This window comes from Schistocerca serialis, chromosome 1 (genome assembly GCF_023864345.2).
Source record: "Schistocerca serialis cubense isolate TAMUIC-IGC-003099 chromosome 1, iqSchSeri2.2, whole genome shotgun sequence".
Lineage (NCBI taxonomy): Eukaryota > Metazoa > Arthropoda > Insecta > Orthoptera > Acrididae > Schistocerca > Schistocerca serialis.
The window spans coordinates 894684781-894699434 of NC_064638.1; the positions used below are offsets into that span (position 1 = coordinate 894684781).

Consider the following 14654-nt stretch of genomic DNA (forward strand, 5'->3'; position numbering starts at 1 on the left):
TGACAGATGTGAAAATTACCGAACTATCAGTTTAATAAGTCACGGCTGCAAAATACTAACGCGAATTCTTTACAGACGAATGGAAAAACTAGTAGAAGCCGATCTCGGGGAAGATCAGTTTGGATTCCGTAGAAATATTGGAAGACGTGAGGCAATACTGACCCTACGACTTATCTTAGAAGCTAGATTAAGGAAAGGCAAACCCACATTTCTAGCATTTGTAGACTTAGAGAAAGCTTTTGACAATGTTGACTGGAATACTCTCTTTCAAATTCTGAAGATCGCAGGGGTAAAATACAGGGAGCGAAAGGCTATTTACAATTTGTACAGAAACCAGATGGCAGTTATAAGAGTCGAGGGACATGAAAGGGAAGCAGTGGTTGGGAAGGGAGTGAGACAGGGTTGTAGCCTCTCCCCAATGTTATTCAATCTGTATATTGAGCAAGCAGTAAAGGAAACAAAAGAAAAATTCGGAGTAGGTATTAAAATCCATGGAGAAGAAATAAAAACTTTGAGGTTTGCTGATGACATTGTAATTCTATCAGAGACATCAATGGACTTGGAAGAGGAGTTGAACGGAATGGACAGTGTCTTGAAAGGAGGGTATAAGATGAACATCAACAAAAGCAAAACGAGGATAATGGAATGTAGTCAAATTAAGTCAGGTGATGCTGAAGGAATTAGATTAGGAAATGAGACACTTAAAGTAGTAAAGGAGTTTTGCTATTTGGGGAGCAAAACAACTGATGATGGTCGAAGTAGAGAGGACATAAAATGTAGACTGGCAATGGCAAGGAAAGCGTTTCTGAAGAAGACAAATTTGCTAACATCGAGTATAGATTTAAGTGTCAGGAAGTCGTTTCTTAAAGTATTTGTATGGAGTGTAGCCATGTATGGAAGTGAAACATGGACGATAAATAGTTTGGACAAGAATAGAATAGAAGCTTTTGAAATGTGGTGCTACAGAAGAATGCTGAAGATTAGACGGGTAGATCACATAACTAATGAGGAGGTATTGAGTAGAATTGGGGAGAAGAGGAGCTTGTGGCACAACTTGACTAGAAGGGATCGGTTGGTAGGACATGTTCTGAGACATCGAGGGATCACCAATTTAGTATTGGATGGCAGTGTGGAGGGTAAAAATCATAGAGGGAGACCAAGAGATGAATACACTAAGCAGATTAAGAAGGATGTAGGTTGCAGTAGTTACTGGGAGATGAAGAAGCTTGCACAGGATAGAGTAGCATGGAGAGCTGCATCAAACCAGTCTCAGGACTGAAGACACACAAACAACAACATATTTTACCCAAGAGGACGCCATCATCATTTAACCATACAGTACAGTTGCATGCCCTCTTGAAAAATTTACTGCTGTAGTTTCCCCTTGCTTTTAGCTGTTCGCAGTACCAACACCGCAAGGCCGTTTTGGTTAGTGTTAAAAGGCCAGATCAGTCAGTCATCCAGACTGTTGCCCCTGCTACTACTGAAAAGGCTGCTGCCCCTCTTCAGGAAGCACACGTTTGTGTTGGTATATATGCTAAGCTAATAAGCTGACCAGAATGACAATTAGAGAGACAAGAGCAAAATTAAAGGTCCTTACTAGAACAAGTGAAAGCTTTGACTTTGATAAGATCGTGAAGCTAGGTGATAGGTCTCTCCCCTATCCTATTCAATGTAGCCCTGCATAGTGTAGTGAATAAAATCAACAAAACAGGCTATAGTAGGGAGAAATATCAAATGCACCCCAAGAAACATAAAGGGCAGTAGAAATAGAAGCCTTAAAAATTGGCCTCTCAGTAATTGAAAACAATATACCGTAAAACAAAATATATGGTAATGTTACAATCTGAGGCCTGAACACCACCTAAAGACGTAAACATCAATGGGAAGTGTGTTCTCTTTTAACTACTTGGGAAACCTAATAACAAATAACAGTGTTAGAAAGGCTGTAAAGGAAAGAATACAAGCAGGAAACAACTTACTTTGCAAATAAGCAATTTTTCAGAAATAGCCTTGTTACAAGAAAAACAGAACTGCTAAAATATAACTCCATAGACTGTCCAGTTATCGCGTATGGGTCAGAGGTATTGACATTGACAGAATACACTAAGACTCTTTGAGCAGAAAACACGAGGTATGTCAATTATTATCTTCAAAGTAGTTATAAAATTTTATTGTAATCAAATAGAAAACTTACAAGAACATCATTTTTTGACATAGTCTCCTTGCGTTTCAACACACTTGGTCCATCATTGTACAAGCTTCCTGATGCCCTTGTAAAAGAAGGTTATCGGTTGAGCTGCAAGCCAGCAATGCATCGCTTGTTTCACTGCTTCGTCAGACGCAAATCGACTGCCGCTTAATGCCTATTCCCGAGTCGACCAAACAAGTGATAGAAGGGACAGAATCGGGACACTATGGAGGATGATCCAGTACTTCAAATTTGAGTTTCTGGAGTGTTTCACCAGTATGCGCAGCAGTATGCGGACGGGCATTGTCATGCAGCAACACAACACCTTTTGACAGCAATCCTCAGCGTTTGCTTCGAATTGAAGGCCTAGCAGTAAGCATCTCACTGTGATGTACACTGTTTATTGTTGTGTCCCTTTCCCCATAATGTTCCAAATCAGTTTTCCTGTGGATGGTTGGGTCTTGAACTTTTTCTTGCCCGGTGAATTTGGATGTTTCCATTCCATGCTCTGTCGCTTACTCCCTGGCTCCTAATGATGGATCCGTGTTTCATTACCAGTAATGACCCTGTCTAAGATGATGTCCCTTTCATTACCATAGCAATCCAAATGTTTTTTGCAGATGACCACGCACATTTGTTTATGCAACTGTGTGAGTTGTTTTGGGATCCATTTTGCACAAACTTTATGATATCCAAGGATGATTTCGTAGGCAGAACCATGACTAATTTGCAGACGATGTGCCTCTTCGTCGATAGTTAACCATCTGTCTAAGAGAATCATTTCACGTGAACGCTCAATGGTTTCTTCATTTGTGGCGGTAAACGGTTGTCTGGCTCCTTGATTGTGTGTAACACTTGTACGACTATTTCAGAATTTTTCAATCTGTTTGTAGACACTCCATTGTGGCAAAACACTGTTCCCATACTGTACCGAAAGTCTTCGATGAATTTCAATCCCTGATACGCCTTCTTACCACAAAAATCAGATCACAGAACATTGCCCTTCTTTGGTGGAAATAGACAGCGGAGCAGCCGTGATTAACAGCACGGCAGTGATAACGGAACTAACCTAGCAGCTTGCAAATTGCAAATATATACCAACAAATAAACAAAACATGTATCATCAACATAAAACAGCAGTACTACCAAAATAAACAAAAATATAACGAAATTGCAGATAATAATTGACTTTTAATTGACTTACCCTCGTACTATGCAAAATCTATGGTCCACTAAGGGAGGAACAATGCTGGAGAACATGCTACAGTGCCAAATTAAAAGTGCCAATACAAGGTAGGGACATGTAAAATTTGTGAAATCACAGCAAATACGAAGACTAGGACACATGGAAAGAATAACAGAGGATAGAATTCCAAAGAAATGATGGAAAGAATAACAGAGGATAGAATTCCAAAGAAATGATGAAAGGTGTGATCCATTCAGCTAGGCGAAAAGGGAGACCTGGAAGAAGATGGATTGATGTCATGAGAGTGGATCTCACCAGTATGGGAGTCCGGGGGTGAGAAGAGCACCAAGCAACTGAGAAATGTGGAGGAACAGTGTTAAAGAAGCCAAGGCTCACAATAGAGCTGTAGCAATGTACAATAAGTAAAAAGTAAGCATACAAAAATTTTGTTAGCAAAGTTCTGGATGTTTTGAACAGACCTCACACAATGAGAGTCAGGTTTGATGTATTCTTTGACAGAACTGTGAACCACAAAAGCTAATTTGCTACAAAATAAATTACGCATCCAAAACATTCATACCGGTAACTTACAAAAATATAGTTTTGTATATGTCCAAAAATCCTCCAAAATAACCCGATTCTCACATAATTGTACAATGAAATTAGAGGAGTATTGTTTTGAATGACGATAGGCCTACTGTTCTCAAAAATTTTAATATAGCACAATTGAATTTAAGCTTATAATTGACGATAACAGTGTGAGTTTATTGTGGCACTCGTAAATGTTTGAAATTGCACAATATATAATGATACAAACAGTTATTGATACGCTCAGTGAAAGATTATGCAGAAGTGACACGATCAGTAAAAAATGCGAATCTAGATCTTCAAATCGGCATATGCGTATCTTTTACAAGTTTTCCTACACAAAGGAAAATTCTGAAGTTGGCTTTGATATGTAAATAAATTTACATATTGCATGTAGCTGATTCTATGCACACTTCTACACTGGCATGTTGGAGGAGAACACTGCAGAATGAGTTTATCTTAGTCAAAATTGCTGCCTGTTGTAGCTATCAATGCTAACTCCTCTAGCAGACGAAGCATCCTGTTGCACTATTAACACCTGCTCCCACACTGCCAATCAGACGAAGGCTATGCTTCAGAGATTGGGTTGGGAAACAATGCAGTGTTCTCTGTACAGCCTGGATCTTCACCATGTGATTTTCACACCCTTGGTGACATGAAGAAAGACGTGTGGACACAGATTTCAGTGGGAGGTAGAAGTGCACACATGGTTGCGGATCCGTTAGCAGCCGACCGTATTATACGAAACAGGAATTGACCGTCCCATCTCCCAGTGGGATAAATGTCTTAATGCTTGTGGTGATTAATTTTGAATGGTACCATTGAATGGTCCCATTGTGGCGGGTGTTGGATTTTCATTTGACTACCACTTATACATACAAAGGCGGCTGGAGTGTTACACAATCCAAATATTTCTTTAAAATTAGTACCGCCATTAGACTGTTGTTTATTTATAGTGTTACATTTACACATACACAATCATGATTTTGGCTTCAAAGTGCCATTATCAGGTGTTTTCTGAAAGCAGATTAGACAATAACAGTGAAATACATAACAAGTGATATAACCATATAAGAATCCATATTTATAATGCTTACTTACAAGTGTTATACATTCCCTAAGATTGCATACTGTCGTATTAAAATACACTATTAGACACATTGTCTAAGAGTCACTATTGCTGGCAGAGGCTACTGCTTTGTTTCTTCACTGAGTATACCATCTTGACTGAATGACAGTTTTTGTTTTACTCAGTGTTCGGTAGGATAGGAAAGGTTAGGAGCAATTTATTTTGTTTGGTAGTTGCTTGCTCATAAACAGTAACAAACCTCTCGATAATATTCGCTGCATCCATAAATATAACAGTCCAGCTAATCATTGACGTTGTTTAAAGTACATTTTAGTAGGTAAATATTCAGCTTTGTACATGAAATTAACACATGGCCAACTAAGTTATGTAATTTTGCCTCAATTCAAAATTAATACAATACAGTGCAATTACTTATTCTACTCACTCATTAATTAACTGGTGAGGTTTGAAGCAATATTTATGATGTACGTATCATCAGGCATGTAAATCCTGTTATATGTGGTAGAACATTACTTAGGAATAAGTGCAAATAACACAGGTATGTGAAACTTGTCTTGTACATAAAAGCATTTAAACAAATAAAAGAATCAAACGATTTCATGTTAAACAGCACATTTAACATAATTCAAAATATGAATTAACCCACTTGGGGCGCTCATATGTAGTAGCTGATTAAGTTGTTAACATTACTATGTCATCTTTACATCATATAAGTAAGATGTCACTACTATAACATGTAAATATAATTTATAGCACCAAGGTTGCAGCCATATGTATCAATACCATGGTGCACTCATGTTTGTAATTGTATCTCATCAACCATTAACAAATACTAGGATATCCCTGCTCCTTGTATTATGTTAAATTTAAATGTGCTGTTTAATCTGAAATCATTTGATTCTTTTTTTAGCTTAAATGTTTCTCACTATCCTCGTATAACCTAACATGTGGCAGAGGAGAGGTCATGATGGTCTTCCACAATCACATAGAGACCACATTCGGGAGTTGATCATACCTCTTTCATTTGGCAGTTTCCTGTTGAATTGTCCTTGATGCGCTGGTACCACCAGATGAATTCTTTTGTTGTGACATCCTTCTGTGATTCATTTCACCAAATGTGAAATTTTGTCAACTTCAGTCGTGCTTGGATTCACAATGTTGCAAAGGGCCAAAACATGCTGTATGCATGGCTGTGTCATTGGGCCCTGTTCTTCAGTTCTTCTGCTAAGTGGACTTGCTGTTAATTGTCAGCAGATGTTTCCTTCGGCTCTGTGTGGAATTTTTCCCAGCTATTGGGCTTCTCTTCATTGTTCTGAACTGTTGCTGGGCTTGCTGACCAAGTAAAAGTGTGTATTTCCCAAACACCTCATGTAATTACACCTGTTGTATTTGATGACTCTGTCCTGACCAGCATTTTCAAAAAACATTGATGGATATCTGATGTGCAGCTAGCTTTCTGCTGTCTTGGAGTCCATTGATCTCCTGAATATATGGATTGTCAGGTACAGCTCAATTTGGGCTGTCCGACTTTTGCAAAACGTGAACACTCTGAGACTGAAGGTTTATTGTAGCAAAATACTTTAGCACGACAACTGTATTTAGCAAACACAATGAACAAGGAGCACAGCAATTATTACTGTCCATCACACACTAATCAGACTGTAACCTCTAAAGTAAATAATTCTTGAATTTATGGATACTCGAGAGGATGTCCGTAAGCAATTACTACTATAACCTGGAGTGACAGTGTCGAGAATGGAACACAAAACACAGAACATACAAACCATATACAAGTTCAAAGCAAGGAATAAACAGTACACAGAGATACAAAAACCTAGTAGAAAACACTACACCATTGAACACACGAGCTTCACTGGTATGACACGAACTTGAAATTCAGCTGCAACATAAACATGCAGATGCTACAGGATCTCTGGAATGATGTACCTGTCTGATCTGTGTGTTAGCTGATCACACATATCTGTGACTCCTGCAGTTTTGGAATGTGCAATGTTGGAATGTGCGGACACTGTAACTTGAGGTGATCGACATATCACAAACAAACACCTTGCAGCACAACTAGACATGTCTGTTGATATTACTGACACACTTGTCCACCTGTTGGGGTACTCAAATGTGTGTAGTGCAGGTGCCTCGCTGCCTAACAGAAGATGATAAAGAACAATAGGACCATCTGTGCAGAATTGCTGCCATGTTACGAGGCAGATTGAACATTAACAAAGGTGATCAAATGTAGGTTCGTCACTTCAAACCAGAAACGAAGTCGTGATCCATGAAATGGCGCCACACCACCTCTCCTTTGAAGAGAAAGTTCAAAGCTGCATGCTCAGCTGATAAAGTCTTAGCGACTGTTTTCTGGGACTTTGAAGGGCGTATTCTGTTTGATTTCCTCCCACATCTTGCAACAATCAACTCTGAAGTGAAGTGTATTGTACTACACTCAGGAAATCGAAGAAATGATTTCAGCACGTTTGTCACCACAAAAATGCAAACAAACTTCTCCTTCTACCCTACAACGGAAGGCCTCTCACAAGTCAGTGGATTCAAGAGGAGCTCACGGAACTTCATTAGACTGTTCTTCCTCATTCACCTACAGCCCAGATCTCAGACCTTCTGACTTCCATCTTTTTGGCCCAATGAAGGATGCACTCTGCTGGATGCAGTACTTGTATGATGGGGAACTTATTGATGCAGTAAAACATAGACTCCAGACATTGACTAGTAGAGTGGTACCATGCCCTCCCACTAAGGTGGCCTAATGCTGTTGCATTGAATGTAGATTATGTTGAAAATTATTGTTTTGTAGCTGAGAGAGTGAGAAGTAATGCTGTGTATTGCAGTCCTGAATAAAATCCAACCTGTTTTCAGAAAAAAGTGTTGCATACTTACTGTTTGCCTCTCATATTAATGTTGGATGCTGTTTACATGTAACAGTGATTTTTCGATGTTATTAGGTTTCATCTTTATCTCTGATTGCTTCAAATTTATGCTAAGTTGATTATTCATTTTTGGCACTGTTCTATCGTCTTCCGTAGTTCATCTTTTGTATCTACCAGCATATTGCAGATGGTTTAATTCCTTTCCTACAATTTTAATTCTTGTATCTCCCTCAATCTTGTTTTCTAAAGGCATGTTCCAAAGTTGTTACAGAAAATTTTGGTGATTAGACTTTCCACTTCTCCCATTGTCTGTTTAATTCAAGTACAAATTACCAGATAACAGAAACAGTTCGGAAGAGATCATTCGTTTAGGCAATGCTTTTTTTCTCCAAGTATGTGCTATACTTCTAAAACAGTCTGTCAACTTGTTTTAGGCACTTTAGTCTCATTTTGGAGAGTTTGTATTAAAAATATTTAGATTTTCTGAGGCTTGCATAGAAGAAGGCAAATGCCAGGTGGTACCTAGGAAAAGAACATTTGATTTCCTTCTTCGATATTGTGTGATTCTTGAATTATGCCACCATGATGTGTAATAACGACCAATTCCAGTTGGCAGTTCTGCACTTTTGCTACTCAGAGAAAGGTTATACAAGCATCTCTTGTCCCATCAGGCAGACAGATTCTTGCTTTCCTCCTGATGCTTTATTTCTGTACAACAGCGTACATACGCCACATATAACATCATGAAACATTAGGCTATCATATCCATACAATTTCCTTACACGTGACTGTAATTCTATCCGTAATGGGCTGAGGCGACACAAGACCCTTAACATGCTGTGTAATATTATTTTGGCATGTCACAACTACAACAAAAACAACTCATTTGGGAACCTTACATTTGAGTTGAGTCAGATAATATTCTTGCTGTTAATATAAATCACCTCAAAATGCATGGTCCACAGGATAGTTTCAATACTGCTCTGATATTTATTACATGAATCTCTGCTGAATACAAAATCTAAAATATGGATGCTTTAAGTGTTACTATGTGGGTGAATTTTCTAGGCTACATTGTGGCTTTGTGAAGACTATCCTCTCAGCTTGCAAGAACAGATCATGCCAATAGTTGACCTGATGGCAATTTCCAGTTCACATTTTGCCAAGCTGAAGGATTTCATACAGATGCAGCTTCCTGCTGGATTTCCAGTTAAAATAGGTATTTTGTGACCTCAGACTAATGATGATTCATCTTAATATGGATTTTTGTTTATTATATTTATGTACAGTTTTATTTCTTTCTAGAAATTCCGTTGTTCCATGTTCTGAATGCAAGAATTACTTTTGGGAACATATTCGGAATGGATGAAGAAGTTGGGGGAGTATCGATCGTACGTGAAGAGGATAGAATAAGTTGTGTTGTGGAGGACAATTGTTTTGTACCACCACCATCATATACAAAAATGGGTGAGTCCTCTCAGAATTTTGTTAATGATTATCTGAATAAGTTGAGTTTGGTTCAGTGTTTCATTATTAATTTTATGAGGGTGGTTTTTTATATCACTAATATAATATTCTTGCCTGTACTTAGTGCATTGGTGTATTTCAAAGAACTTCGATTAGAGATTGAATGGAAATTTGGCAATGTGTAATGTAAATTGTATAGAATATGCTTAAAGAAAATTCTGTGTGGAATACAAATATTCGAAGGAGTGAAGATAATAAGTCAACAAACAGTTAAGGTGCTGAGTGGTTGAGAGGTACTTACACAAGATCGAAAATGGGCAAAGTTTTTGGATGACCTCCTCCTCCTCCTCCTCCTCCTCCTCCTGGCCAGCTACATTATATGGGTGCTATAGCTCAACAGGGATCAAGGAAACATCATTAACAATGAAAAAAACAGAGGTTTAAAGTGTAATGAGCAACATTTATGCAAATTATGATAAGGCAGTTACTGAAACAGCATTTAGTCTTTATCGCCCATTGCCAGGTTGAGCTGAAAAATGTGCTGTTAATTGAGTTACATGAGCAAGAAAATTGAGCAGGAGGGACTAACTTTGAGATAGAAACTGTTTGTTTTCTAGGTAATAATACACAAGCAGATGAAAACATTAAAATGAGTAGAGATCAGTAATACAACAAATAAAGAATTTCACAAATGAGTCCTACGTACTAGATTATCAACATACCACCGCTCAGCAAAGAAAGTCAACATGTGACACGAGATTAGACTGAAAGTGTTCATAAATACGGAACTTTGAATGAAAATGACAGAACAGGTTGGTGAAAAGATTGTGCATTTCACCATTGATTAATTAACATCAACTCTTTCCCAAAGCATTTCCAGGAGATTTGGTAAGACAGATTACAAAAGTGGAAAATTATTTGATGAAGTCAGGTTGTTGTTTTGTTCTTATCTGTATAAGAGTTAAAAGATATTTTTTAAAAATTGTGATAAAATCTTCTAAAAAATTAGCTTCCACTTGTGGCTGTTAAGCCTCATTTATTGTGAGTTCTAGGTACAACTGGTTTTTTCGATATCTTCTAACTATGCATAGATTAAGCAGTGTTTACCCACATAGAGACTTGTATGTGTAGAACTGACATCCTTTTGGACTGTGCTCAGTCAAGAAGCTGCAACTCAGAGCCTTCCTCCACCAGGAGATACATCCCGTTTGCATAGATTATGGAGCTGAAGTATGTGTTTGCCCTTGTGGCACTGCATTAAGAGAGCTGTCACATCAGAAAATTTTTCATATGCACTGATTCTGCGCTCTTAAAGCAATAGATTAACTCTTTACCAAAGGCGCAATGTATAATGCCACTACATGTATACATTTTTAAAACAACCAAGTAGCATGCAGTCTGATGTGATTTTAAGAATGTGTGGTACTAAGAACAAGAAGACTGAAATTGATTGAATGGAGAACAGGGATGGGGTAGAGGATGGTGGATAACTAGGAAGGCATGTTGTGAGACTAAAAAACATCCATTTGAGAAAAGCTGGTCTATAAGTTGGATTTGGAGAGGACATAATCTGAAATGCCCAGGATGGAAACACTTGAAGATGTGCAAAGGACAATGAGCTACATGCTCTTCAGTTGAGTTTCATGCTAACCTTTTGAGTACAAGTTGGTAATAAAGCCAATAGAAGTGGGGAGTTTATTTATGATCATGCCCACACTGAACGATGTGCTATGGTTGCACCGAAGTTGAGAGTAGATGCTTACAGGTTACATTTTCCTGTCTTGACTTATGTTTTACCAGTGAGGAAATATGTGGATGGGTAGTTTCTAGATCCAGGCATAGACAATGTTAGTGTTTATCATGTCTTTGAAACAAAACAAAAATCTGCTGTCCTAATTTATGTCAAATTGAAGGACTGTCATGGGATTATTTAAAACATTTGAATGAATTCAAAAATGAGTGTATGTAAAAATTTCTGATAAACGGCTTGTGTTGAGATTCATAATAAATGCATGTAAATTGCCATCAAGTGCAAATAATGTATTTCAGTGATGTGTGTATTTCCAGGTGCTGAGGTACGCAGACAGTTCAGTATGGAAGAAGAAGATGAACTGCTGCAGTTTGCAATTCAGCAGTCTCTTATTGAAGCAGGCAGTGAAAAAGATGAGGTACATTTAAAGAAATATAAAACCTTTCGCAGGAATCAATTTCTGTGCATGCAAACACTTGAAGACACTGTATGAGGAAAAGTTAAAATCTTTTTTTGACTGGCATGTAAATTTTATTATGATGAGTCATGGTAACATAAGTAAAATTTCAGTTTAATCTCCTTAATAGTTATATTTACTTAACTTTTTAAAAGTAGTCGTATTCTTTCAGGTTTACTTAGTTTCTCACATTGAGATGAGATGGCTCCAGATTTTCTTGTCTAAGGGTCTGATTCTCGAAGCTGAAAATCTAACATCAGCTCCTCATGGTTGGTTTGAACTAAATAAATTGGGAGATAGTTGTTGCAGAAGTTTTTGATGTAAATATATTTTTCACTGAATTTTCTCACATGTTAGGATATCATACAGTAGTTTGATTTTTCACATTAACAAAGCCGAAGTTACATTGTTCGCACCTGTTATACAAAAATATGGCCGATCACGTCAGAGGCAAGCTAACCACTCCATCACTCTGCAAAAATAACAGTATTCCAAAGGAATTACAATTTTTATTGCCAAATGAATTCCTACTACTTTTTGTTGTCTTATTAATTTTTGTTATTATTTCATAAATGATTTCAGAAATAAACATAGTAAACAATAGAGAATTGTGTAATTAATAAAAGAAATTTTAAGTGTGCAAATAATTCATAATTTCAAATGTTTATAAAAAAGATTTTAACTGTATATTCAGAACTAGTACTTACTGATTATCACATCAAAACTAAAATATTTTATAAAGTAATTCCTTTTTGTAAATTTTAGCTGGAAATATACCGTACTGTGTATAAAAGTATATGAAAGTTTTCAGAAAAGCTGTTGAGATAATATTAACCTGTCCAAAATTCGAAAAATTATACTGGAATCGACAACTACTGCTGAGGAAAAGTAATGCTAGAGGAGAATGTCCTGTTACAATACTATACTGTGTCATCATAAAATTTTATTGAAATTCATTCAAAGCAGGTGGAAATTTATGAGTTAAATACCTCATTTTCAACAGTTAACAAATTGTTGCTGACTTCTTACATGCAATAATATCTTTAGGAGGATGAGCCACATTAAGGAACTTGTAAAGTCAAGCTACAGCCATTTCAGTAGGAGCAGCATGGTACATCTTACATACAGAATAAACCATGAGATAGCTTTGTACAGGACAATATGTTGAATGTTGATGAAGCCAAATGTAAACACAAATTTCTCAGTAGTGTTAAAAGAATTAACTGATTTTATTTGCCTGCACAAAAAATGTGCCTGTCAAATTAAAGGTTACAGTCAGTACTTTCTGGGATGCAAAAGTGATACTTGAGACTGATCTTTCCAAGGATAAAACATAGTCAGTGAATACTACACAACACCTCTGGTTGTTTCAGATTGAAAAATACATGCGAACAGGCCTCCGTTGCAAGTTAGCTCTGTAAAATATTTTACTTTCACTAACATCCCCCCGCCCCCCCTCTGCAGAGACTTTATTTGTGAAACTATCATCAAACAACTGTGTACCTGTAAAATCACGCCGGCCGGAGGGGCCGAGCGGTTAAAGGCGCTACAGTCTGGAACCGCACGACCGCTATGGTCGCAGGTTAGAATCCTGCCTCGGGCATGGATGTGTGTGATGTCCTTAGGTTAGTTAGGTTTAAGTAGTTCTAAGTTCTAGGTGACTTATGACCACAGCAGTTGAGTCCCATAGTGCTCAGAGCCTTTTTTTGGTGTAAAATCACAACAGACTGTTTACAGTCCTGTATGGATTATAACAACCTGTTTTGGCCAAGACAACTTCCCAAATTATGTTCAGTACTTTACTGTAATTGAACATCAACTTATGAAATATCCCATGTAACCTCAATTCTTTCTTAAAATCAATAATACCAATGATTGACTCATACCATCAAGACTGGCTACATCTGGAATGTTTAAGAATTATGGTCATATAACCATTCTCAACTTCAACTAAAACAGTACTATTACTAAAACTACATTTCAGAACCATTAAAATGAATAAATGAATAACTTTACCACCAATTTTAATAATTATTTCATTGTTTTCCTTGGCTGTCGGGACGCTGCTTGCAGCCAGCTGCAGTGTGATATACAATCTTTGCCACTTGGTAGACTTCTGATGCTTGCAACTCAATCGCCTGTAGCTATAATGCCCCCCTTCCTCTGTCTCACTGCAACAGTTAACATACAACAACCTACAAAATTATTAAATAACTCATAATAATCGTATTTTAGCCAAATATTCTTCCAATTATGAGGTAAGCCAATACCTTGGTACATGACGTTCAACACAGCACAATTTGACACAGTACAGTTCTTCCCAAGTGGACTGGCTGTCAGCCCATTCACTTTGGCAGGTCTTCATGCAAGCAGGTGAAAAGTATCCTGTGTTATACATATTTTGTAATTTCTAGAATCCTTGCCATTTTTTGAGACTCATAGTTCTCTGAAAGTTAGCTGAGAAATTTGGAAATTGACATATGTAAAAATACAAAAACTCTAACTGAAGGAGGTTCTTTTTTTTCCCTAGTGAGATGGACTTACTTTCTAACTTTCTGATCCCCATTAGCCTCTCCTACCCACATTACAAGGCTTCATAACTGCTCACTCCTCCACAGAAAGTAGTATTTGAACATTTGACCATTCTTTCTGATTACTTGCCACCAACTTAGCACCTCATCATCAGTGTGAGTAGTGGTCTGACTTCATAATTGTGTATTTTCTATTTTGGGTATTTAATTCCCTTCGCCATGTTATTGGCTTAAAATACATTGATGCATATGTAATGATAATGATCTAATTCTTTTTTAATTTTGTTAAGTAGGCATGGGCCCTAATTTTTCGTTTTCTAAATCACCAGTTTCCTTATGTTTTGAATGTTGTTAACAGGTGGATATCTGGGAGGCCTTAAGAGCACAGCGTCCATCCCGGCCTACCACTCCAAATGTACAAGCTGAGGAGGAGCGCCAGTTACAGAGGTAAGACAATATCCACCCAAATACTTTCAGTACGTGTGAAGAAAGTT

At 37.5% G+C, this 14654-nt stretch overlaps 1 protein-coding gene across 3 annotated transcripts in view; it reads left to right on the forward strand.

Annotated features, from left to right (window-relative positions):
- The window catches only part of LOC126411582 (ankyrin repeat domain-containing protein 13D), a 141253-nt gene that overhangs the window by 124570 nt on the left and 2029 nt on the right, over positions 1-14654 (forward strand). For all 3 annotated transcript variants that reach the window (XM_050081374.1, XM_050081375.1, XM_050081376.1), the window contains 4 exons: positions 9024-9174; positions 9261-9422; positions 11490-11590; positions 14519-14607. In XM_050081374.1, the coding sequence (XP_049937331.1) occupies positions 9024-9174; positions 9261-9422; positions 11490-11590; positions 14519-14607 (503 nt within the window). The remainder of the gene's footprint in view (positions 1-9023; positions 9175-9260; positions 9423-11489; positions 11591-14518; positions 14608-14654) is intronic.